Source organism: Echiichthys vipera, assembly GCF_963691815.1.
Source record: "Echiichthys vipera genome assembly, chromosome: 9".
NCBI classification, from domain to species: domain Eukaryota; kingdom Metazoa; phylum Chordata; class Actinopteri; order Perciformes; family Trachinidae; genus Echiichthys; species Echiichthys vipera.
Genome location: NC_139834.1, coordinates 24,638,614 through 24,666,400, shown reverse-complemented (window position 1 = coordinate 24,666,400; position 27,787 = coordinate 24,638,614). Strand labels below are relative to the sequence as shown.

The 27,787-nt window shown below is 40.0% G+C and overlaps 1 protein-coding gene across 1 annotated transcript in view; it reads left to right on the top strand.

Moving 5' to 3' along the window:
- Positions 1-389: 389 nt before the first annotated feature.
- The window catches only part of ajap1 (adherens junctions associated protein 1), a gene marked incomplete at its 3' end in the record, with an annotated part of 51,977 nt that continues 24,579 nt past the window's right edge, over positions 390-27,787 (top strand). Inside the window, exon 1 of the mRNA XM_083919433.1 lies at positions 390-494. Within this exon, the coding sequence (XP_083775559.1) occupies positions 466-494 (29 nt within the window). The 5' untranslated portion in view covers positions 390-465. The remainder of the gene's footprint in view (positions 495-27,787) is intronic.

The following is a 27,787-nucleotide window of genomic DNA, read 5'->3' as shown; positions in this document are numbered from 1 at the left end:
GCGGTGACTGGTCTCCTGCGTGCTTCAGAGCCGAGCATCCTCGTCTTGCATCCGCTCCAGTCTTTCAACAATGTAGGAGAAGGAGCGCTGTCATTTAAAGCGACGAGGATGCAACTCCACGCCTTGTGTTTGCGCTCCGCACCTCATCTTTGTCTCCACAGCCGGGGGATGTGAAAGATTTCCCGTGCAGGTAAAGTTTCCCTCTCACCTGTGAACCCCTCTCCGTCTGAAGATCATCGCCAGTAGAAGAATTGACAGCAACTTAAAGAGACCTGACTGTTGCTGTGTGTTCGTTATTGGAGGGAATCTGATGTGCGCAGCATTGGAGGATATGGCTTAAAGAATGGTTGCGTGCCTGACAGCCGGAGTAAGGTCCGTCACTTGAGTGTTTTATCGACTTTGGAGGAAACCCATGTAAATGGGAGGATACCTGGAGGACTGAGACGGAGTCGGCAGTCGAGAAAAATGTGGATAAAACGGAGTGTTGCGCGCAGGTAAGACACCAACATGTTTTATTCCATGATGTAGGAGTTGACCCACCTTGCGAACGCTTGGTGGAACCGAAAAATATAGATATTGTATGTTCGACAACATGTTGTCTTAGTTTTTTTTAATCTACGCCATTGATTGCAAGTTCTGAGAGTCTGCTAGAATTGATGTGTGGATTATGCAGCATATTAATACGTCTGTAAAACATGCACACGCAGGTACCCTTGCGCCAAACTTATTCAAATATTATACACAGATTTCCCACTGAGGCTGTTTAATATGTCTTGTTTTGTGATGTTTGGAGGAATAATATGACCGAACCTTTCTCATCCTGAACGCTGGGGGTCGCCAACAGTACAAGAAACACACACACACACACGCGCGCGCGCGCGCGCACTCACTCACAGACACGCACACGCGCTCAAAACACACGTGTACAGACGCACGCGCATCCACAGCCTCAAGGTTAGGTCTGTCAGCTCCTCCTCACAGGGAGAGGAAACGCGTGCACGCGCTCTCATAAAAAGCGCGCAGCGAATAAGGCAATTAGTGAAGAGGGTGAAGAGATACATTTGGGCTCTGGAAGACTAATGCATATGAAAGTAGTGTGTGTATGTATGGAGTGGGAGAGGATGGAGAGGTACCCATCCAAACGCATACACTCACACTTCCTTTCTCCTATTCTTAATGAAACATTTATAGAAGAAAATAATAAATGAATACTCCCTTTAACTGATACAGGATAGGGAGCAATCTATGAGTCGCCTCAGTGAAGGAGCCTGCAAACAAAAGCTAAAATTCAGCCCCTTCATTGGCTGTAGAACAGGTTTGGAGGTAGGTAAATGAGCGGCTGTGAAATGAGACTGGACCTGCAGTGGTGGATTCTCTTAATGCCACCTGCTGGATCTCATTCCCACCGGTGACTCTAATTCCTGCACATTTATTATGCATGACACAAACTGTACAACTAAGGACTGACCTCGGAGGGTAATGGCAATACACGCTGTAGACAGAGCACTTTTATAAGATGCTGAAATGAAATGCATTTATGTCCCATATCTCAGATGGATTGGCGAGAGGCACAGAGAAACCAATTTCCATCCTCAGAAATGTCCCTGTAGCTGCTGACATGATGCGGAATGACAAAATGGGACGTGGGATGAACGGAAATGCCTGTTATTGTTTGTAATTCACCGTGCTCCAGATTGTTAATATCATAACAGGCTAAAAGCTTGCATTGTCATTCATTATCATACAGTGATGGCAACATGCGTCTCCTAAAATTTCATTGCGTGGGATAAAGTATGGATTGTGTTTGACATTAAAATAACCACCAGAAGAGATGTGCAGTGAAAAAGCTCCTGCACCTGTTGGAGAGGAGAAAGAACAGAACACCTACAGGAGATTGCTATGTGGGCGTAAATGCAACTGCTCTGACTTTATACCAGAGAGGAGGACGGACGGATTTGTCAGTAGATTCAAACCAAGGAGGACCACTGTAGTTCTGTATGTAATTCATAAGACACATGGTGGACGGGAACTAGGTGATAATTCCCTATCATCATGTGTCATCAGTGGGATGTTATCCTGTTATCATTTCACAAAAGTCATTCACACTAACTAACTTGTGATTAAAACATACAAATATGTGGGAGGATTTTGTTTATTTTTTCGGTGACCACTCACACCGTTTACCATAGGGTGATATAGATACTGATATTGGAATGAGTAAAATATCCAATTGTGATTTTGACTGTGATATGATTCACGGTATTGGAGGGATTGATTATTTTTGTATCATTGTTCTCATTTTCAATGAAAAAGACATTAACATGATCGTGTTGTGAATTTTTGTGAGGATATGCACCAAACAAAGAATATTTTTTCTTCTTCAGTCTGTAAGTCTGAAATTAGCACCAAAATAATGAATTCAGATGCCTCAACAAATTCTGCACATCCCCTATATACTGTATATATTATATATATATATACTGGAGATCAAAATTAGAGAACAAAGTATTAATGCTTGATTTATTCTGAAATACTGTTATTTTTTTACTGTTCAGAATTATTTTCCAGAGCTTCTCTATGGGGTTTAGATCTGGGCTGGCCATTTCATTGTTTCAATATTAGCTTCAAGGAACTGCGTAACCCGTTTGCATTGTTACAGGGGGCATTGTCTTGCATGAAAATTGCAGCTGGTTGGGAGACAATTGCATGTTGCTGAAGGAGGTTCACATAAACATTTGCATTCACCGTGCCATGTAGCTGTTCAAGAGCAACTCTGCTGCAGAAAACATCCCCCAAACCATGGCACTTCCTCCTCCAAATGTAACTTTTTTTTTTACACACTTTGGTTTCAGTCTTTCCCCAGTCCACTTGTTTTATGTGGACAGACAGCCTTTTTTGAGGGACTTAAATTAATCCGTGTCCTTGCAAAGTTTCAATATTCTTGAAATCACAGACTTGGAAAACCTAACCTCTGATCACATCAAATTTTGAACGATAAAAAATTACAATATTTTTGGAATATATCAATTATTAATAATTTGTTCTCTAGTTTGATCTTCAGTGTATAGGTGGAATTAGCAAGCTGGTCATGGACTGCTGCCGGACCCAGATCAGCCAACGCTGTTGAATGCCTTGATCTTTGATGTCAGTATATGAATTCACCACTGTAGCATCGGCTGGTGTGACTGAGGAGATGGCCAGCTTGAGGGCAGTTCCACCAACCCATCCACCAGGGACCCTCTGTCTTTCTCTCTGCCTCTAGTAGAGTATTTCACCTAAGAGAGAGGACGGAGGCTCAGGAGACTGTCTCAGGTTTCCGCCTTCCTATGGTGAGGAAAGCCTGTATTTTTTAAAAATTCAAATTTATATTAGATTATAGAATATTCATTTACAGCCCTGGTAAGTTGCAAAAAACCAACATGTCCTGTAAGCTTGAATGAAAGCACACGCTGTATTGCTACTTGAATGCAACACTTCTCAGTTAAAGTAATGTGTTCTTTCAGTTTCATACATGTATCTCAAAGAAGATAAAGGGATAGAATTATAACAAGCTGGAACCAGACTGTCTCATGTGAGGGTTAACCAGCAGGGATGGATCTCTCCCAAGCTCAGCATCTCACTGCTCAATCTTTCATGAACGCCATACAGTTTTAGGTTCCCCATGGTGAGCTCTCATACCGCTGAGGCACTGGAGATGCTATCAGCCCTCAGCACTCTGCAGTTACAAAATATTACACCTTTCAGGAGGGCTTCATTTGTCATTTTCCACATTGTATTGTTCAGCACAGGTGACTGTTTCTACACATGTCCAGCTTTTTCTGGGCTGGATACATTTTTATTATTATTAAGGATAACTATGATATGTCGAGTGACTGGAGTGCTAGTTCTAAATAACTCTTATATGGAAGCGAGAAGGTGGCTTTAATGCATCTTGAGAAATGATGTGTATTACGTGTATTGATATTCCGGGTGATGGTCATGTAGTTAGTATTCTGTGTCTTATCCCTGCTTACAAAAGAACCAAATTAAACCACTTTTTATCTGAGTTATAGTCTAATTCTGGTTAATTTATCCGTCTGAATTAAAACAGGGGTAATGATATTATACTATACACTGACTCTACATCATCTGTCCAAAGCCTCTCAGGGTGTGTGACCAGTCACCGTTCTTACTAGCTCTAGCAGGAAGTCCAGGGCTGAGCCTGGCATTACGGTAGAAGGGTCCATCAGATATTCACATATTCCTGTGATTTAGGTGCCATCTTAATAGCCTCTATGAGGGTTATTAACTGGGCCTCTCTGGAGCGTGATTAACCTAATTTGCAGTGAAATAGGCTGTGTTGCTTCTCTAAGATCCTATCCTCTGGAGATGTGTGTGTGTGTGTGTGTGTAAGTTTGTGTGTGTGTCGTAAACACCCTGTGCTCGGCACTCTGTTAAATCCAGAAGGGCCAGAACAGGTTGTCCCTTTTAAAACTTGTAAGAGACAAATCAGACATGGAAATACAACCAGAGAAAGGCAAGAGAAAAGGAGAGAAGAACGGGGCTAACCATAAATGTCTCATCACTGACCGGCATAGTAATTAGTAGAGAAGAGACACAGCCAGGATTGGATCGTAATGGTCGTTGTAAATTTAATTTCCCTCAATGTAACAGCACTACAGAGTGAAACGCTGAAACTTCAGCTCATAGCTGATAACACTGAAATGCTTAATCAGTGCTCTGTTGTTTTTGTATCATATTAATTAGTAAGGATTTTGAGTATATTATTTTTCTCGGACTTGACAGTTCTTGACGCTAACTCTTTTAATTTGAAACATTTAGGGGCGCGTAAAGAACTTTGGAGAGGCAATAAAAACGAATCAAATCAAGTTTTTCCTCAATAAAGGTTTACGACAGGACATTTATAAGCAAGCTGATTTCATTTAATTGAACACAAAAAGTAAACTAGGTTTGTAAATGACTTCTGCCTCAAACTGTATTTTTTTTTTTTAATTATGTAATTATTCATATTTTAAACTATAAAATGTATAGGGTTCAAATTTAAAATTTAAAGTCATTCAAATTCATTAAAAATCGTATAAGCAAATCTTGTGAAACAGCTCTCCTTTAATAATTAGTATTACAATTGGTTTTCATTCAGAGAACAAGAGTTTGTGATATGACCTAAACTGGTATCCACTCAATATTTAAGATGGGGCATCTCATGATGCTGCAATACTTTTTCAAACATAAACTTGGAGGTTTGCATGTTAGCAGGATATAAACTTGCTGTACAGTTGTAGAAGTGTGAGCAGATTCTCAACTTAATCACTCATACACACACAAACCACAAGGGAGAAGTTAACAAGGGTAAATTGTCTCTGCTGAGCTTAACTGAACTGTCTGCCACTGCTCTGCAGAGGCTGCTGGCAATACAGGTATCCATGCGCTCCCCAATTTTTGTACCAATCATCTGATCGCGCAAAAGGACCTTTCGGCACTGGCCATACATGCTCCAAAAACGGCAATAAGACAACAAATTAAAACAAAAATCAAGCAAAGTTCATTGGAGCTACTGGCCTCAGCATCAGCAGGTTCACACGCCTAATCCTAGAAAAATTTTACATTTTTTATGCTGTTTTCAATTGCCAAAGCGAGCGAAACACACGCACTGTTGAAAAACCTGTGAAACAGGATTTAGATCATCATGGAACTATAGTTGTACAGAGAAGGGCTTGACAGCTCTTGAGGCAGGTTTTCATGCAGGTTTAATTGGCTTAAAGGGATGTGTTGTCCATTTGAATCTGGAAGCAATGTGGGCATTGCCATGACACATGCTGCATTACACCCTTCTGAAATCTGCCGCGGGAATACGCCAAACACCCTTTACCTGAACACAATGCCCACATTGCCATGACACAGACCTGGATTAAAATGAGTAAAATGTCTCTTTGAAGAATTGGTCTAACCATGATCATTTGGATCATCATTATCAATGAGCTATTTGGGGCTAATGATGCTGCTTTCTTCCTAAACATTTACATGCCATGACGTCTGAAGCCCTGTTTCCATTTAGCAGCAACATGTGGTCTGAGTGATCCGAAAACAAGTGGACAGCTCTAACTACAGGTGAAAACTCTTAGGATGCATTGAAATCCGATGTCGAAAAACCACATTGGGAAGTGGTTCAGGCCACATGTGTCCACATTAGTAGTGAGAACGGGTATGTGACTCTGAAGTACGTGTGTCCACAAGACCTGTGCCAGTACCTCTGAGTAATTTGGTTGTTTCGCTGTATTTTTAAACATTATTACTTTGAAAGTATTTCTCATGTCACAGAAACCAGTGAGAGTGACTCGTGTGTTCTGGATGTTATTTCCAGACTGTTGGTGACTTTTCCTTATTCAGCACAAAAACTCTGAGGTCTATGGAAAGATTTGCAAACAAAGCGACGCAATCGATGCGTGTGACGCGTTACGGCGTGATGACATATAGACAGGCAAGACACAATCGAGCGAGGCCCAGGCAGTGTGAGTACAAACGGGCCTGCCCCGCAGAGGGAGAGGGAGGGGGGGGGACATGTACCCTAAAGCACGGGGCACGGTACGGATGGACAGTGTGAGTGCGCCCTTAGAGTCAGCAGCCGTCAGCCTGATTAGGCGTAATGAGCAGCTTGTCCAGTTTTGGCTTCATGAGAAAGTGTATCCCACAGAGTTAGGGAAGTTTGTGAGAGTGAAAAGTCGGAGGTAGGAAATCGCTCTTTCATGAGTCATTTCACGTTTCTATAATAATGATTTATGTGAGATAAGAGTAACAACTGAAATTCACAGACAACATAACATTGACACACACAATTTTTCATTTATATATGTAGGTTATCTTTATCCTAAACGGAAATGATGTATGTGTTGATTTACATACTGAGCAAGGGAGGGGAATCAGATCACACATGGTCACTGAAGACACATGTGAGCAGGGTACTGCCAGTTGTGAACAGACAGACTGAAAGCTGTCTACTTGTGATCGGATCACTGACATTGGATGTTTTTACCGAATGTACACAGCCTCTCAGTTCCTACCAAAGAGCCAGCAGCTGTCATCGTGATTGGGCTTAATGAGCAGCTTGTCTACTTTGGGCTCCATGAGAAAGTGTGTGTTTCTATTCATCCATCCCACGGAGTGAAGGAACTAGCAGCACAGGGCGCATACTTGATTCATGTAGTGAGCTTTTGCCGGATCAATACTGCCTCTACAAAGGATCAGATTTATCCGTCATGGCCCTTCCCACTAACTGGCCTTCTGCAGGCGTGAGGGTGGGAGGGTCTCTCAGCAGGACACTTTCAACTAAAATACTTCACACTAAACAAACAAAAGAAAGTCCTTCCCCCCATCGTCCTGAGTTTGTTCCCAGCAACTCAGGTGTAACCGATGTGAATTGAGACAAAGGCTTTTATAAGAACTTTGACAGAGCAGATTTGAGCTTTGTCCTGTTTGTCTGATTCCCATGCTCTTTACAGCCCTGCTTATCTGCTTATAGCATGTGGGTCATGTATGCTGTAGTGGAGGACATTTTGCAGTGGGAGTAATTAATGGGATGATGATGCAACACCTTCGGCTCTTGCAATCTAAGACCCCCTCAAACCACACACATAAACACACTCCACTAAGCCCACTCTTTTTTATTTCATTGTTTGTTTTCCTCTATGAGTTATGTTCCAAACTCTGCAACCTCAATGCAACACTGTCTCTAAGGGTGTTTTCACACCTATAGTTTGTTTGCTTTGTTCCGTTTTCAGGGCCAAAAATAATGTTCAACAGCGGTCCAAAGTTTTTAATAAATACCATGCAAGACCAAACTGCTCTCTTATTGATCATAAATCTCACCTGAAGAATTCACCTCAGGTTAGAGTTCCCTCTTCTTTTCCAAATTTTTTTTTTTCATTTCATTGCTGCTCATGGTCAACCTAGACTCATTTTTGCTATAGCTGCTTGGTCTTTAAGTCATATGGTAGGCTTCATTAAAATGCTGTCTGCTGTAATTATGTAAAAGCATCCCGTCATGCACAGTACGAGTCTTCTTCTTTCCATTTTATGACGGATGGCAGCCACCGTTGAAGTGTGAACCACAGTTGTTATTCAGGTTTTGTGTTTGCTGGGTTGACTACATTCGTATTGTAAATGCACTGCTCCAGGGACCGATTGGAAGCGATCGCCCCTTCTTTGGCGATCTCGTCCTGCTTGTTTCAGCCTGCATGACTATGATGAAGTGCTCCTGGTTTCGGAACGACTCCTCCACCAACACCATAAAGCCCCTTTCCCACTGGATGAAAAACCCACTAATACCTGCCTTTTGTTTTTAGTGGGAAAGGTTTCAATCATCATTCATTCCAAATGATTCATTCATCATTCATGGACAAATGACTCTGCAGCTGTCGAAGGTATTTATCGGCTCCAGCTTCAGTCAGCAGTGCTGGAAACTGAACAACAAGGTGGACACGCTTATTTCTTTCATTAAGTTATCTCAGCTACAAATTCTGTCCATTTCTGCGCAAGTAGCGCTCAGACATCATTCCAAACTAGGCAGCAGCAAATTCGAAAGAGAGAAGTAATAGAAACAACAAAAAAACAACAACATTTTAACATTGTCACTGTCCTCCATGCTGCTTTTTTATCATTTACTAACCCTCTTCTGTGACGTGTACATGGCGTTGAACATGACACACCAGAAAAAAAAAAGATTTACATGTCTACTGGTAATGGGAAAGGAGGCTATCACCTTTTTATCGGATTTCCCTGCATTTAAAAAAATTGTATATACACTGTAATTTTGGTCAAAAAAGGGAATCACACAACTACACATAGCGGCAGCTGTCGCTTAGCCTTACAGGCATTGATGGATGGAATCAGTGTGTGTGTGTGTCTGTTGCACAGAACCAAAACCATACGAAGATTTCATAGAATATTTACCTCCCAGAGGCCTGCTGCACAGAAGCAATCCATAAATCTCTTGGACTCTTTGGAGAGCCAGCTGTGGTATTTATCTCCCTAATACAGGATATCTACTGAGGAGAGCTTAACTCTGCACCTCAGAGCCTGAATTCTTAGAAGCTACACAACCACATGCAGCTGGTATTCTAGAAAACACAACCAATGCAGAGAGATAAACAAACAGTGCATTTTTATTTGTGAAATATATTACAGAGGTCCAGGTACTGTCCTTCAGCACACTGGCCTTTTCTCCAAAATAAAATTAAACTCTGGTTAAAAGGTCAAAAGATTGTCAAGCTACAAAGATGATTCTCAGATTCTCAGTCACTTTGGTTTGTTTACATATTCAAAGCATCCTGGATAATAGCCAAACGGCAACCTTCAGGTCTGAAAAGCCCCTAAACTGCATTCTTTCTCATGTCCAGCAGGGTAGGACATCACCAGCTTAAAAAGAAGTCAGATTTTATAGAAGTCAATGAGAAAATTACTTCTCTCCTGATTTGTTACCTCAGTAAACAACCCCTCAGTTTCTGAAAGAGTTTAAGGTCTTAATCACTAGCTTTAAGTCTTCTTCAGTATTGCATGGTGTTCATTTTGTAAACGATGGCCTATTTCGAGTAAAATAGACAGTAAAGTCGAAGAAAAAAAGAACATTTAAGTCACCTAACAAAGTTGTGCCAAAAGACATGACAAGACAACAGACAGGTATTACGGGTATTTAGAAATTGTGACTGTATCGTTTTCAGTACTGTCTAAATTAAAGACACTCCTCTTTTTTATTTTTCTTTACACGTATACTGTCACATGCCAGCGACCATATTGGCTCTCTTAGCTCCACCCACTTGTCCAAATATAGCAATTTTGAAACCAAGATGGTGACGGCCAAAATGCGAAACTCAAGCCATTAAAACAGTAGTCCGCCAACCAATAGAGGACGTCACTGTGGTTACATTTACTTCTTACATATAGTCGATGATAATAGCTTATGTCCTAATAAAGGCTATACTTGCATAACTGAGGCTTTTTAATTCTGAACGTTGAATTGTGATTTCCCGGAGTGAAAGGGTTTAAGTCGTCATTGTGAAGAAGATATTACGTATATGTGCCTGAGGGACGTGCATCTCTCCTGTGTGTAGTTGTTGATTGGTGGAAATGAGAGCAGTGCTTGGGAACACCTGGATATGCTCAATGCTTATCACGTTCAGCAGCATGTCACTGAGTTGGAGCAAGATCTGGGAGGATTTACACCATAATCAACAAATTAGAAACACAGCAGAGTGGGAATAAGCGATCTGGTTCCTGTGTATCTTGGCAATAGAATTTGCCACCATGGAGCCATATTAGTGTGTGTCTGTGTGTGTGTGTATGTGTGTGTGTGTGTTTATATATGAACGTGTGTGTGTTGTTTGTGTGTATGTGTGCGTGTGTCTATATACGAACGTGTGTGTATACATGCTGGGTTGTATTTGCTTTGTTGCTTAGTGTGAGAGTTTGAGCACACAGCCGTCTTCAGCTGGAACGAAGTAATTGGATATTCAACAGAGCACAAATACGTAGAGACTTGGAGGTATCACAGCTCTGACCTTTAGTGGACGGAGGATGAACCCCTTCAGCTGTACTGCATTGAACACAAATACTTCAGCGCAAATACAACCAACAATCCTTGCGTGCTTGAGTATCTGCTGCATGCATGTGAGTGTGTAATGATCAGAAAATATGTAGCTCTTAAAAGCTGGTCATAAATTACCAAAAGACTTTATGATCACAGGATAATGATTTCATAATTGTATTGTATGTCATTAGCTTTATTTTTTCTCGGCGTGACACTCTTGATGTATTTGGTATTTATTCTTGCAGACCATGAATATGACATTTAAATGTCTTATGAGCTCTGGAATAGGAGTGCTATAAGAGATGATGCATAAGCTCAGTAAACACAAGTAAAGTCAAGTGGCTAATCTTTTTAACTGTGTTGTCACAGGAATATAATGTATTGAGGTTTATTACTATATTCTCCCACCTCTTGTCAACAATGACGAAATAAATAACAAAAAGACGCATCTGTTTCAGACCCTCATCATAAGGCACTGTAAATGTATCATCTTCTGTAATCATTAAACAATACAACTGGTGATATTCATATAATTTCTTTATTATTACAAAAAAATCAGTTGATCATATTAACGAGTATTGTCTCTGTGGTCAGTGAGATATGTATTATTGCCACTTTGATCGAGATTTTTCTTCATTACTATGAACATCACGATACTGTACTTTGAGTCAGTCCATCAAATACCTTCTTCACATTGTTTTAATTATTATTTTATTCATTATTATTGTTATAAAAATATCAATTATAGCAACTTTAAGTAATCATGAGTGTAATTGGATTATGATAACCATACAATGCACTTGATCCATGTCCATGTGAAGTGCTGCCAAACTAACATCTGGTTGTCACTAAGTTATAAAAAAACAAATCGTTTATGGGATTAATGTCTTGGCGTAAACACATGTGTTTTCCCTTTTCCCCGCCTGGTGCCTGGAATTTATCCTGGCAACTGCAGCAATGTGCTGAGCTTTACTTTACATTTTCTTCATGCTTCAAAATAGACCAAGCAACACCCAGCCTTGCATGTGTCACTCAGCACTACATTGTTTCATCACTCTGATTGCTTGTCGATCCTATTTCATCACTCTGATTAGTTGTGGGTCATGTTTTGTCACAAGGATTTTTTTTGAAAGTCACGTTTCACTGTTCTAATTTGTTGTAGGTCATATTTTCGACGCACCGATTGGTCGTAGGTCACGTTTCGTCAATCTGATTTGTTGTAGGTCACGTTTCTTCGCTCTGATTTGTTTAAGTTCATGTTTCATTGATCTGATTGGTTGCTGGTCTGTCCAATTGCATTCAGAGGCATTTTGGTCTGCATCGTCAATATTACCCTTATAGGAAATCTAGATTAATGAGCATTTGAGAATTAGTATGGCAATGCCAGGCTTAGTAGTAACAAGTTACATGTTACTACCAGAAGCCGGTAAAATGCTTAAATAATATTTAATAATAATATTACACAAAATATTTAAAGATATTCCCTTGGACTGGGTGGCACACACACACCCCCCCCCCCCCCAAAATAAAAGGGCTGTTCTGGCTGCTCTGCACAAAGGGTGAAGAGAGAGTGGAGAAAAGTGCCGGGCAAAGGAAAAAATGAGCGAAAGTGGATTAAAATAACAATAGAATATTTTGCTAATGGTCCATTTTGAGCTGCTGCCACGAAATGATACCATGTGTGCGAATGAGAATTATGGTGGATAAGAAAGGTGCTGATGTCTCCAGAGAATCCCTGATGCTTTGTATGCCGTACTGATCTTTCTCTCAAACATGTTACTTATTAGCACACATCAAGGCACGCAGACAATGAAGATAAATTAGCCTTAGTGCTTTCTTTTAGTGAAGAGTTGACCTTCCAGTCTGACAATATGTGAAGCACTACTCCACAATGCGCTAAAGTTTGCATTCGGTGTAATAACAGATTGTATTGTGTGCAGGACTGTGGGCCATGTGCCAGTTAAAATGAGTTTTAAATGGAATAATGGAACAAGTGATGTAGCCTCATAATTCATAAATATCCAATATGCAACACCGTTCATCAAGGCTGCAGATAACTCCTCTCAGCATTTTGTATACCTTCTGACATTTTCAATTTGCTTTACCATTAACAGTTTATTGAGCTTATTGGAGTGGAAAGGCAGCCTTGCCATATTTTTCATATGAATAACACATTGCTCTAAGAAGTTCAGCTTTATAATGGCCCTATATTTTCCTAAATGACAGTTGGGTGTTTCTTTCCAACTCCACGCATGATTACACTCCCTGGAGTGGATTTTATTTCCTTGTGCAAGTGGAGATGAATCCAGTCTATTTGGGCATTTCCTCTTAAGAGACTCTGAAATCACATTGTACTGTAGCTCTGATCTTCCTGTCAGTTTCAGTGATCGATGCATTACAGGATGGAAGGTAATGAGGTGAGATCAGGATCACTTTCTATGGCACCGTAGCATCAGTAAATACTGCGGTCCACTATGAATACCAATCAGCAGCAATGTCCTCATAAACCAAGAGTTTATGAATAACAATATAAGAGCCTATCATCTCTCCATTGCATTTATGGGGAGCATATCTATGTTCCCAAGGTTCTTTGTGCTCAGCTTTGCTATTTTTTTTTTTCTTCTGGCCAAATATTCATTGTATTTTTCCAAGGGTCAATATGTTGAAATCACCTTATAACATGTTATATTCCTTGAAACCTCACATTTGACTTTAGACATTGATATCTCCAGTGGCTCAATATATTTTCTGTTTTCAAACTGAATTTAAACAGTTTATCTGTCTTAGTTGCAATATGAACTTTGAAGATACCAATCTCTTACAATTTTAGTTTGTGTAAAGAATAGGGCCTTGGGAACAAAGGGGTGATGCTGTTTTATGTTATACAAAGATGTAATTCAAATGGCGAAGCCCAAAGTGCTATTCACTAGGGCCCTCACGGTTCTTGTATTTGTCCACGTAATGCAGACCAAAGTTCTCCAGCCTGAGTTCCTCATGGATACATTCAGCCGTCCGCCAATAGCAACATGTGCTGAGGTTAGCACATGTCGCTATTGGCGTATGGCAAGCTCAGTGTGAGGTTACTGGTCAGCTACAACAAAAACAGAAAGAGAGTTGTGTGTCAGACAAGAACGTTGCGTGGTCCGTTATTGGGGATTTGAATGGAAACACATTCAACATGCTAAGGTACATACAGCTGCATCAAACACATATGGCTGTTACTGGGATGAAGAAAAAACAACTCTTATAACTCCTTATCCGTTTCAAAAAGCCTTTAGATGCAAACGCAGAACAAGATGAAACAATTACTGAAATTGGTATTTACATTGGCATATAGCCAGTTTTGAGTTTTTTTTATTGTGTTTATTTAGTATTTTCAGTTCCACTGCATCAAAGAGGCTTTTCAGTTTTACAGCCTGTCACACTGTGACCTGTTGCTGTTTGAGAAAGTCTGTTTGAAATGTTCCTGATTTTTATCCTGAAAATAGTTAAACAAGATATTCCCTCAGTCCCCAGCAGGAGGATTGTGTCTCTCTTTGACACTTCAACTTCCATCCTGCATTTGTTTGTTTTTGTGTTGTTGTTTTTTCCCCTGCTGTATTGAACTTCCCTCAGGGGATCGATAAGGTTTTTAGCTATCTATCTGAACCACTAAACCGGGGTATGAACAAAATCCTGTGTAACATTACAACCCTACTGTTCACCTTACTGCAGAAAAAAAACCTTCGCCACGCATTATTTTTGTAGTGTCAGTGTGTGGGTTTGACCTATGATGCTAGTGTGGCCAAAAACTTTGCTTGGTGAAATATTAGAGATATATTTTTAGATGCAACAATCAAGTTTGTTGGAGGTGTTGGCAGAAGTCTGTTTCCCTGGTAAAAAGATAAGATGATGAGAAGTCATCAATATTGTTTTAATGCTATAAATAATCCATCAAGACTTCCAAATTTGATTCTTTAAATAAAGCAGAGCTCGTCTCATTTGTTTGTTGTCTCCAGTGTGTAGAGGATATTGTTAAAGGAGGAGAACTTATGAGACAAGTGGAGCAAAATGGTCAGGGTGTGTGTGTGTGTGTGTGTGTATTGAAGCTCCTACATACTGCATCAATCCCCTGGAGAGTGTTGCTCTGTGCAAGCACCGTGCAGCATAAGAGCCTCACTTTTGCTCTATAATATCAATGTCCCAAAAGTCCCCAGCTTTACCCCACACATACACACAGAGAGTAAAGCAGCAGTATGAATAAATATAATAGAGATACAGTTTGTGATAATATAGATTCAGTTTGTGAAAAGGGAGGAAGGATTTGTTGTCCTGTGCATTAAAAGGCCTCCAGTGTATTTCCAAACAATAAAAAACTGGTGATCAGTCAACATGTTCACAATATGCACTGTCATACTGTACGTAGGCTACAAAAAATGTTGCCCTCTGACACAGGACAAATATGCTGTAAGTGTATGTATAGATCAGGGATGTAATGGTAGACAACTTTCCCTCAGATTGCGATAATAAGATAATCGTGGGGAATTATCGGGATATTCGTGGATATCGTGAATATCCTCACGAATGACTTGACTGGTGAATTGAATGCAGTTTACTTCAGTTTGTAATCTAACCATAACATTAATTTATCCACAGCCCATACATAACCGTTCAGATCAATTAGATTAGAATTTATCTTGTTTTACAGAACTGGACTTTAGTCAGGTCAGCCGCTGTGCATGCTCTGAGGCAGTTTGTTTTTGACTGACTGCTCAAATCGTGGTTCAGGAAGGCAAGCTTAATGGTTGCCTATAGGAAACATGGCTACAAAATCGGTCTAAGCTGTTTACAGCTTACCCATGAAGGATGACATTTGAAGGCTGGGGTTAACATTTGGGATAAGGCTAAGGATTGGGGAAGGCAGTCCAGCTCAGCGCCCTTCTGCCTCCTGACCTGCCTTGTTTTTAGCCATACCTTTTCTTATGCTGAGTTGGATGCACCAGAACTGTGACACTACAACTCAGTTCTTGTGATTCCTGCTCAGAATCTGCTCTTCATCAAGGGATAATAGTTGGTCAGTATATGAATGTATCACATGTGATATTGTGATAGTGTGTAGTATCTTTGCTTTAACAAAGAGAGCAGTAGTTGTGTGCAGTTGTTTGGAAGCTTCCCTACTTGAGTGCAGTACGTCTTTGCTAACCTCCTCTTGAAACCACTGATTATTCTGGGTCAGACTCTCTTAAAGCTACATGCTGGAATTAATGGAACTGGGAAGGGCAGAGGAGGGATGTCATCATGCCCTCTTTTTCTCAACACACTGCAGCAAAAAAAAAAGACAAGAAGAAGCCAAACAAAAAAGGCTGTTCCCTCACTAATCCCAGAGTAGTCAGAGTCATTCCTATAAGATGTGCATTCATCTTTTCTATAACGCAGTGCTGCAATTACCAGAATATTGGAGGCATTTCCAATAAGTTAGAGTGATGGAATTATTTACTGTACATTAGCGTTGTGCTTCATGTTATTTTAGAGGTCAGCTTGATCTTTGGGGAGATTAAGTGGCATTTTCAGCTCCCTTGGGCTTCATGCACTCATGGTTTTACAGTGATGCTAATAAGGCAAGGACTCTCCTCTATTGTTGAAAGCTTGGGTCTGTTATTACAGTGTGACAGTGCGTGATGTCATTTATACACTCATCAGTCCCAGCTGACCAAGCAGTGATCTGTGGAGCAGAAGATGGATGTGTTCCCTGGAGTTCCCTGCAGTTTACCGGGCTCAGCACTGATATCATGTCAGGTTGTAAAAATCTGCTGATGCTCCAAAATAAGCCACATGTAGTGTTAAATGCAATGTCATAGTGACTTACACAAGTGTTAATATAGGACTGATATACTGTAACTTTGTGTTACTATTTTATGAAATGCTTTTGTCTAAGGTATTGTTCCAAGCTTATTTAAATAAATGCTGACTAAATTAGTTTTGAAAGTTTTAGCTGTGTGAAGAGTTTTGTCCGTTGCAATGCATAACAGTGGAACACAGCACATTGCATTTAATATCCACTTCATTATATGCAGTAAGTGACTCTTTTGGCCTTGTAATTTTTCAACATATTCTCATAACGAGGTTTGTAGGACATCATATGAAAAGTAATGCACAGAAATTCGGAAAAGAAAAAAGACGCTCAATGACTAGAAGTCAATCGCCGCCGGACCGGAAGTGGTTCACAACAGCACCAAAAAAACAAAACAAAAAAAAGTTGTGTGATCCATTTTAGCCAACAAAAGGTTACGCTAAGGGCTAGGCATGAAAACCACCTGGTTAGGATTAGAAAAAAGGCCATGATTTGGTTAAGTACATTCATGACATGAACGGCCACCATCCAGGAAATGAACCCCGCTCCCCCAGCAAAAGACCTGTGTTTCAGGACCCATCCACCACGGCATCATATCTCCATTTTTTTCTGTTTTCTGTACGAAAACTGATCACCCTGATTTTTTAAAGAATAAAAGAAAAATAATATATTATAGATCCAAGACTAAACTGACAGAAGAAAATGCTTGCTACTTCAGCACCTTGGACAGCTCTGTGGATTCATCAATACACCATTAGGCTGCTGATATTTTTAGGGGCAATAGATTCTAACTGTCACAAACCTCAGTCAGATATCAGAAGGATCAATGAGTCAGGCACAATGACATATTCAACTGAACAACACCTCTGCCCTGCACTCTGTGCAGTTAGGGGATGGAAAGTGGGTGGTAGGTTAACAAGGGGCATGATGCATTTTGATCATTTTGCTTACAAGGGAAATGACCCCACCATTACCATATCTCCCATTACTAGCTAAACGTCAACAATGTTTTGTCGGTAAATTTCAACTAAAACAGCTGGAAAACTGGAATCAAAAGTTAAAAAAAGGGTTGGATGATATTAATTTAATATTAATGATATATGAATGAAATATATTCTTTTTTGGTAATCTATTAAATACATTGTTGTTTAACTCTATAAAGATCAGAAAGGTTACATGTGATTTTGGATATATTTGATTTGAGTAATATCATTCAGGTCTCTGATACAGCATATATAGTATATATAATGTATATACCTCTCTCTCTCTCTCTCTCTCTCTCTCTCTCTCTCTCTCTCTCTCTCACTGGAGGGTCCTTTGTTGTAGTTTGATGAAGCAGTCAAATGCAGCTTGCTTTGCCAGTGGGGTCCAGTCTGCCCTCCTGTGAGTCATCTGAAAGCAGAAGTGTCCTTGTTCCATGGCCTGGATGTTATCAGAGAGTCTTTACACCCCAGAGGGAGAAGACTGCCACACAGCTTCTTCCCTCTTCTCTCTTTTCTTTCTCCATCTCTGTCGCTCTCACAGGGTAATGCAAATGCATCGTCCATACCCCCCCCCCCCCCCATCTCTATTTTAAGAGTCTTCTCCCCAGTGTTAGCGACCTGTGCTCGCGGCTGGCAGAATCAAGGAAGGTGGAAGGAATGGAAACACATTCAACCTGCATCCTGCTGTCTTCAATGTGTTCTCAATCTATAATCCTTTAACATTGTTCAGTGTAGCAACACAGCTACTGAAGCTGCTAAATAGTATTCCTCAAAGTGTATGATTTTAAAGGAAGACATAAACAGCCTACACATCCCCTGGAGGCTTCTGAAGAAAGCCATGACAGTGTCATGTAATCTATGAATAACTTGCAATACAATGAGCCACACAGCCACTGAATGCCACAATGATGCTTTCAACTGGAAACATATCTGATTGTGCAGACACTTTTAAAGAAAAGATGAACATCATATTCTTCAGATCCCCCTCCCCATAGGGCATAAGCAGCATAACATGTTACTGTTTTCTGATTTTCATGTTTTGCTTGATTGAAATGAGGGAGCATGACTCTCATTGCAACTGGTATATTAAATTTAAAAAGGAAACTTACAGTTCCCCACATCTGAACCTGAATCTATAAACATAGCCACTGCGATGCTGCTAGGTAATGTAATCCAGCAGCAGTCGTTGGTTGAGCCCAGAGGCTTCATCTCAAAGTGTTCATGATAAACAAAATATTAGAAAATATAAAGAAAGTATTAAACATGACCACTGGCAATTTACCAACATGTATGTTCTACCATTTTTATAAAGTATATCTAGTGACAACTGCAACTAAATACTACATTACAACTGCAGTAGCACGGTACTGTTACACACATACAGCTCTGGTCTCTGTCACTGAATAGAGCTGCAACAATTAGTAGATTAACAGAAAAATAATCCCCAACTGTTCTTATAATCAAAGTGCGGTTTTCAACCTCTCACATCTGGAGATTTCCTGCTTTTCAGTATTTCATATCATATTTAACTGAAACTTTGGTTAAAACAAGACATTTAAAGACCTAATCACCTTGGACTTGGTGGACATTTTTCACTACTTTTCAATGTATAGAGTAAACAGTTAATTGAGAAAATAGTCAACGGAATAATCTATGATTGATGTAATTGTTCCTTGCATTCATATACTGGTGGCAGTAATCTGCTGCAGTGGATAGATTTTCAAACATGTCGGCTTATTACTGTATTTGTTCCTCCTCTGGGCAAAACAATTTCTTTACATGTGTTTTGACAATTAGTGGAAGCAAAACAGACATCAGGAGTTATCTCTCAGTGTAGAGAACGACACTGACCTCACTGAAACACGTCAGTGCTTTTATCAGCATGCTGTAGGTTGACAGGAATATTAGACTTTTTGTTTTGCATAAATTCACCTCTGAGTGAGGTAAAGCAAGTTTTGGCGGGGGAATCAAAGTAATCATCATAACGTACTGACAAAATAATTTTCTTTTCTGAGATATGTTATGTGACTTAAAAATAGCCCTGTTGGGATCAAACCAAGTAATGGAAAAGTATTTAATCTATGTGTCTGTTAACATATCCATTGAAAAATAAAGATTGTATTCATACATCATCATTAGGACAGCCTTCAGTTTGTCAATGAGTTACTAGTCTTAAAGATAAATTATCCTTTAATATCTGTTGTTCATCATCTACTAGAATACATTATTGTCAACACCAAATAAATGTAACGTCAAAAAGAAGTCAAGTCAGTGAAAACAAGTTTGTTCCTCGTGTACAGAATAAATCTCACTTTAACCTCTTGCTGTGTCTGTTTGGACCCACCAGAGAAAACCACCCACTGCAGTTTGAAACTTCATGAACTGTAGCTGCTGAACCTTCCCCCAATGGATCACTTTTTTCTTTTCTTCCAAGTACCATTTTTAGAAGTGTGTGGGAGAGACACGGATACCATAGTTCAGTGTGTAAATGCTCTATCAATTGCAATGCTACCCTGAATAAAAACACTGGTTATTTTTTGTTAACACGAGGTTGAATAGCAGCACCTTTTCCCCAGGCAAGAAAAACCCCACTGAGAGCTTAAAGCAAACCATAGATTCAGTCTAAATCCTCCCTGCAAGATAGTGTGCCATCACACCTGACTTTTCATCAGAGGTGGAGTCACCTTCAGCGAGGCTCCTTTCAGTGGCTGTGTTGGCTAGAAAATGATGTGTGCTCAGTGGCAGGGCTGTCGAGACCATGCTGATAAAATTCCTACTGATGGCAGTGCAGGGACGCAGGGCGAGGGGATTGAAAACGGCATGCCTTTTTCACCTCCCTTAGGTGAGAGGCCCATCTGCTGAGGCCTCACTTCTACAAACTCCCAAGAAGTTCTAATTAAGACCTACTTTGCACAGTGATCACAGTGTGATGATGGCACCAGAAGTGGGCCAGAGATACAGCGCTGAACACAATAAGTAGGTGCAATATGTGATTAGCTGCAGCGATAATAGTTTTGTTTGACTGGGTCTAACATGACGCAAAGGACGAGTTCAAAGAGTCAGATAATCCTTCATTAGCTCCTTGTACTCTCATGACAATCCTTTATATACAGTATAAGGAAGGAATTCAGGTCTACATTTAGCTTTTTTTTAATAGCCCTGATGTAGTGCTGCTTTAATGTATTTTGTGCTGTTTTGCTTGACTTCTTGTGATTACTAAAACATTGTGAAGCATTTTAAAAAGGCTTCAGAAGAGCCTTTAAAGTTGGCCTCATTCACAGAGACTGTATCCTGCCCTTTGTTTCTTTGCTTATCTGCGCCCCACTAGCTCATGCTTTGCAGAATCGCTAGCATACTAACCTCCACAGCACTCAACATCTTTGATCCTTTCTTGGGAAAATGCACAATCATCAAGTGCTCGCCTTTTTCAAGAAGCTTGACACGTTGCAAGTTTCAGTATGTGATGAGCCTCCTCTTCCTGGAGATACAGTGGTGATGCACTAGATACGCTAGATTTACTGTATATAGGTCTTCGCAATTAATTCAATACTCAAATGGGCCTCTATGGGAATTTGCTCTGTTTTGGAGGCAGTCTCAGATAGCCACTTGATGAACTGCAGTTCTTTGCAAATCCGCCGCTTGCTCCAGACATTTCATTTTCCGTCTGTTGCATAATGCAGAGTGCATGCACAATAGCATGACAACTCCACAAAAGTGAAGCTAAAACATCTGGATCCGCCCTTGATGGCTGGTTGTTAGTGCAGGAAGTGTTTGATTGGATGTGGATTAGATATATGAGTGGAGTATTTTAAAATTCGATCACCTTCATTTAATTGTTGGAAGCCGAAAGCATGAGCGAGATTTATATTTGATCAGTTGTGCAGCCCCATTTGGGTAAAATTGTATTTATATTTTGCTTCTAGGAGATGTATTATGAATAATAACCAGTCTCATTTTGATGAAAAGACTTGCACTTTACATTAGCAGGAAGGAGCACAACATGGAAGGTATAGCAAAGCTCTGTTTATTTAAATGTGAAAGTGCAATAAAAATGTTTTGTCGCTAAAATCAATGAGTAATCTTGATCTCAATATGTTTCAAAATAATAGTGATTGTAATTTTGTCCATAACTGTAGATAGTGCTGGTTTTAACTGTATTTACTGCAAATCAATAATGAACTCATTAATAAAAAATATATTAAGAATCCGAGCTGGGGCCCTTCTGTGTGGAGTTTACATGTTTTACGTGTGTGGGTTCTCTCAGGGGGCACTGTCGCCTCACAGCAAGAGGGTTGCTGGTTCGAGGTTGTAGGTGTGAATGTGAGTGTGAATGGTTGTCTGTCTCTGTTTATCTCTATGTGCACTGCGATAGACTGGCGTCCTGTCCAGGGTGGACCCCGCCTCATGCCCAATGTCAGCTGGGATTGGCTCCATCCCCCCGCGGCCCAGTAAGGGACAAGCACTTGCAGATGAGGATCATGATAAACCTAAGAATCTCTGTGAGAACCTGAACTGGCCACAACATGGACTCAAAGTCAGTGGACGTCCATTCACGTCAAAGACGAAGGTTACGATCTATACACCCGCTTGTCGGCCAGTCCACACTTGTGTCACGTAATGACATTCAAACCATATTGAAAAAGAGTTGTTGTTTACAAACCTACTGTAAGTACATAGGTGTTTATATTCAGTTTGTCTGCATGCTGTCTACGTGTATGACTCAAATACTTACAGTAGTATAAAGGTTCGCATCATATCACTGCTGACTCCATACATAAACATGAGTCATGCAGTGGAAGTAATACAGAGATGATATGTTGCATTAGTGCAAAGTGATACATAAAAAAAACAAACAGTGTGAACTTTAAGTGAACTGTGAGTTAGATGATTTCAAAGGTTAGGGTCATCATGGGACATTAGTTAGCTTGCAACTCTTAACCTGATTTTATACTCACTGCTCTCCTTGGCATCTTCATTGTTGGTGATGCATAGCATCAGAGTTGTATCTGACAAATCATTCATATGTCTTCACTTAGCACAGACCCAGAGGCACTGAGGAAAATTCAACATCTCCATGAGACCCTTTGGCTGATGCTACGCATGAAGCAGAGGGAGATAAATGTAATCACTTCATCTAGAGGGCCTTAGTGCTGCTGAACCCAATCCACAGATCATGAAAGAGTGAGAAACAATAGGCTGGGAACCCTTACCCAGGAGCACTTCACATGTCAACAATCTGGCGTGGGACAGAGACAACGTCCTCTTGTGAGAAGCAGCCTGTATCTCCTTCAAAAGCAGTATGTGTGAATGAACTGCTCACACCCTTTGCTTGAACATTTGCTGTGAATCTTTGTCTCAGACTTCAAAGGCTGCTCTTTATTCATTTTGCTCTTTTGATGGCATTATGTTGGTGATGAGAGGTTCTCAGTTTCAACGGCAGGTAAATTGTATTAAGTACTGTGTGCAATGGATTACTCAGTCTAATGTTATTCCTGTTTGAACAGCAGTGCAGCGTGCGGTTTGAAGAGTAAAGTGACAGTCGGACAATGTGTGCATTAAAGACAGTCCTACTTTGAAAACCTTACTTTCAGTTTTTCGTGTGAAACAACATGCCCCATGCCTTTTTGGCCATGGGGCATGTTGTAAACATTTTTGCAGAATGTTTTTTATTCATGGCAAACTCTAAAATGCAATTTAGCTGTAGAAACCAAAGCTTGAGTCATATGCAATGATATTTTAATAAAATGGGAAACCCTAATTATGTGCTGCAGACTGTGCTCCTCAAGCATGAAGATGATGTGTTTCATTTGCAGTGCCTGTCAGGCCTAATCCGAACCCCCGTGACAGAGGTTTCTGTAGGAAGCTGCAGAATAAGTTGGAAGTAGATTTACTCAATATAGTACAGCTTAAACTGGCAGTGAGGATAGAGAGAGAGAGAAAGAGATAGATAGAGAGAGAGAGAGAGAGAGAGAGGACTGAAGCTTGGTGAACCTCCTCCAGCGCTTTTTCATATTAATCCAAATATATTGCTCAGAAATATCACATCTCACATACACTGTTACATCATTGCTTTCTGTTGAAATTCTACTTTGGTTTAAGGCTGATGAAGGGCAGCACACACACGCTTAAACACAGACACACACACGCACGCACACACACACACACACACACACACACACACACACACACACACACACACACACACACACACACACACACACACACACACACACACACACACACACATAGAGCTCTGGCTATAATCTCCACAGGTATGATTGAACACATGGCAGAAATCATAGTCCCTGGATCAATATTTACCAGAAACAATAAGAGCAAACATACACAAAGAAACTGTGTTGCCGTCTGTGTGCATTTTGATCTTGAGACTCCAGGATAGTGTGTGTGTGTGTGTGTGTGTGTGTCTACATGCGATGCAGAGAGTTTGTTTTGCCCGGTGTGTCTGTGAGCTGCCTCTTTCATCTGCTGTCTGTCAAATCCTGCCTAAAATCATCATTCTACCTAGTCTTCTGCTGACCTTCAAACCTGAGTCCTGCAGGCCTACAGACACGCTAATTAACGCTTCGCTCCATAACTTCACAAAGTAATTTAATTCCCTGTATGTCTGGCTCTAGAATGGACATGGCATACTGAGATCCAGGACTCGAGAAGCTTGTTAGGTCAATGAATACTGTCTGAATAATGCATTTAAAGTAGCTTTAACTTTACCAGTAAACATGTGTATAGAAATATGCTCTCCTCCACCGACGTACCAGTTTAAAAAATGTTTTCTTCCTTAAAAATCAATCTATGTGCCCCGCAGTGACTGAATGTACAGTTGCAATGCTTGTTGATGACCGAAACATCAGGATTACAATCTCCATTGCCTGAGATATTATTGAGGTTTAACTTCAACATATAGAAATGAAGTTATTAATGACGGCATGATGGAGCATATGCTTATAAAATAGGACACCAGACAGCAGTCTGACTCTATGTTTATCCTGTGAATACTGCACTTTATCTGCCATCTGTGCTGTGTCTTTCCAAATTATATTTTCCTTATGTGGGATGTCAAAGAATATTAGTGTCACTCTTAAATTATGAAACTTCAGGTCTTAGAAATCATTATTTTATACTCATTTTAATGCATGTGCTGAAATTATATGGCGTTATATATGTGCCACATTAGTGAAGGAGCAAAGTGAGATTTTGAAGCCCTCTCATGCTCTCTCAAAACTCTTGCTTGCTGCGCTGCAGACCGCTGCATGCATGCTCTCAATCTCTCCCTTCTGTGAGCGCTCAACTATACGTTTACTCAACTTGGCACAGCGTTACAAATGTGCCACAATTCCAACCAATCAGATATCTAGAAATGCTAAATTTAGATTGGCTGAACCTTTTATTAGTTTTTTTGTACATTAGTTAGCTTGTAAACTATCTTGTTTGTTGCCAGTGCTTGCTTATTCATGTCAAAAACAGTAGCTAACGTATTTATTTTTTAATAAAAGGTTCATAAATATGATATATAACCAAAGCAATACATACTAGTTACCTGTGGCCGTGATGGGACATTTTGGTGATGCTGTTCAAACGACATCGTCAAGTTAGGTAGGCCAGGACTGCTAGAAAGGAAGAAGAAGAAGAAGAAGAAGAAGAAGAAGAATTACTTTATTAATCCCACACGGGGAAATTGGATTTTTTCACTCTTATTATTATACGTGTTACACACACAGACCCGAAATACACACATGCACAAACAGGGCCTATACATGCAAGTAAGGAGAGATGTTAGAGCGAGGGGGCTGCCAGTGACCAGCGCCCCGAGCAGTTGGGGGTTCGGTGCCTTGCTCAACAGCACCTCGGAAGTGCCCAGGAGATGAACTGGCACCTCTCCAGCCACCAGTCCACACTCCATACATGGTCCACACGGGGACTTGAACCAGCGACCCTACGGTTCCCAGCCAAGTCACCTATGGACTGAGCTACTTCCGCCCCAACACACAGGAACATCACACAGCTGATGTCTCAAGATACATGGAGATATAATGTTAATCCAAACAATGTGACCCAACAGCGCTATAATACACCATATTAATAATATATCCCGGTTTCCTCTTGAGTGCTTTTATTTTGAAGGGGACAGACTGGAAGTGTTGGCGATGTGTCTGACTTGAGAGGAGAGAAGAAATAAAGTACACCTTCTCTTTCAGTGAACGTAGTTTCCATATCTTATATTTCTTATTCTACCCAAGTATAGGCGACTACAACCCTCGGTCATAATAGTACATAATAAAAAAAAAATAACACAGCTTTAGTCGAACAACTACACTGCGCTCCACTGTGGTCTGTTGATGTTTCTGAATGCTTCCAGGACGTACGCAGTAATACTTCCCCTAGCTGGCTGATTGGAGACGAAACAGCAATCTGAATTGAGCTTTTCTAAATGTCTGATTGGTTGGAATTGTGGCACATTTGTAACTCTGTACCAAGTTGAGCAAGCGTAAATGCAAAATTGAGCGCGCACAGAAGGGAGAGATTGAGAGCCCGCATGCAGCGGTCGGCAGCCTATGCATTTAAAATTGTACTCCATCAAATCAATGTTGAGCACTTAGCAAGATACTTTATTATGTAGGTTGTTCAATACAAGTGGAAATGTGTCTTACCATGTGACTGAATGCTGCTGTGTACTGAAATAAAAAAAAAAAATCCTCCTTGAACTGAACTCCAGTGCATTTGGAAATCGAGTTGTATGGACTACCTGTCAACACGGACCTACTGTAAATAAACTCCAGGTTCGCTAATTACATTGTTGGTGCATCGTTTTATGTGTAGGGATCCTAATCATGCTACTGCAGATGTTTGGTGCTATTTTGAGCAGTATTAGTTGTTAAAAATTGCCGTTTTGTCTGCGTTCAGTGGCGCCCCGAGTTAATCAGTCTTAGTCCTTTGGGGCTGTTAGCATCTCTCCTGGCATTCTCTATACATGGTTGATCAATGAAAAAAAAACTGTATCGATGGCCTATTTGATGTATTTTCTTGCCAAAATTGTTTTTTTTCCAGACTGACACTTAAAGAATCAATGGCAATAACTTTAAAATTGCTAATCAAAGATTGTTACTTAAGGCTATAGTGCTGGCTGTCCTGAATTAAATGTGCTCTACACGAGTTACCTGCCTCCACACGTATCTTACCCCAAAATGTGAAATACCAACATATTTCATGGCCACATGTGTTAACAGGAATGCTGGACCCTCTATCACAACAAAGATCAGAAATATCTTAACATAGAAAAAAGTTGTTTGCTGCTATATTAGTGTTATATATGCTAAATTAACATTGTACTGTAGACAATGATATCGCCAATTTCTGTGCGGTTTTACGTTGTACTGTTGCTGTTCGAGATAACCTTTGTAAAGCAAAATTCAATTGAATTGAGAAATTCTTAGTCGACTAACATTCACACAATTTGTCAATTTTTACTATTGATTATTTGATTTAATTGGAAGATCTGTAAAACTGCTTCTCCTCAAAATATTAACGAGACATGTAATCATGTGTTTCTTGAAACTAATTCATTCAGCATGAACAGAGCATGACTAATAGAAAAATGCATTATTGTCGATAATGATTTAAAAGAAAATAGTTAGGTTTTACCCAGATGCCAAAGGTGAGCCTCAGGATATCACAGCCTGTGCTAGTTCTGATAGTAAAATCACCTTAATGTCGGCAAGTAAGTAAATACTACTGGATTTTAATAAACATTTTTGAAAATTTGTGTATACATTTAGGTATATATACATCACTTAACAACACAATGTTGAAATGGAATTATTACCTGAAACATTTGAATGACAAAGACACCATCTGCTTTATTAAGAGTTGTATTAATTATGTATCATGTGGATTAGTCACCTTAAACTTTATGCTCGTTAAGTATCAAATAATTGAACACAAAGCAAGTCTTAAACAATTAGGGTGTCAGTTCAGCAGCCTTAACAAAATTTGAGGTTATTTAGTTGAGAGGGAAATCATAACTCATCATACATGAACACATTATTCATCTTTAATGGTAGGCTACTTAAGAAGGTTGGCCTTGATTGATTGTGATATGTTTTATAAAACATGGATATTAACCTTTTTTATTTTCATCATTGAGTATCAAATTTCCTCTCTCTGAAATGTTCTGTTTAGAATGAGTTAAAATCATTGCAGCGTTACGCCTTATGTATTTAGTATTAATGCAAACCATTTCTTAAGAAAATACTTACAGTATCCATTTTCTAGAACATCAGGATTTAGCTTCATGTCAGTGTCAGTGAACTGTGTTCACTCATGAATAAAGCAGCAGCACTTATGTTGATCCCTCCACAGTCCAGACAACCATCTCAACTG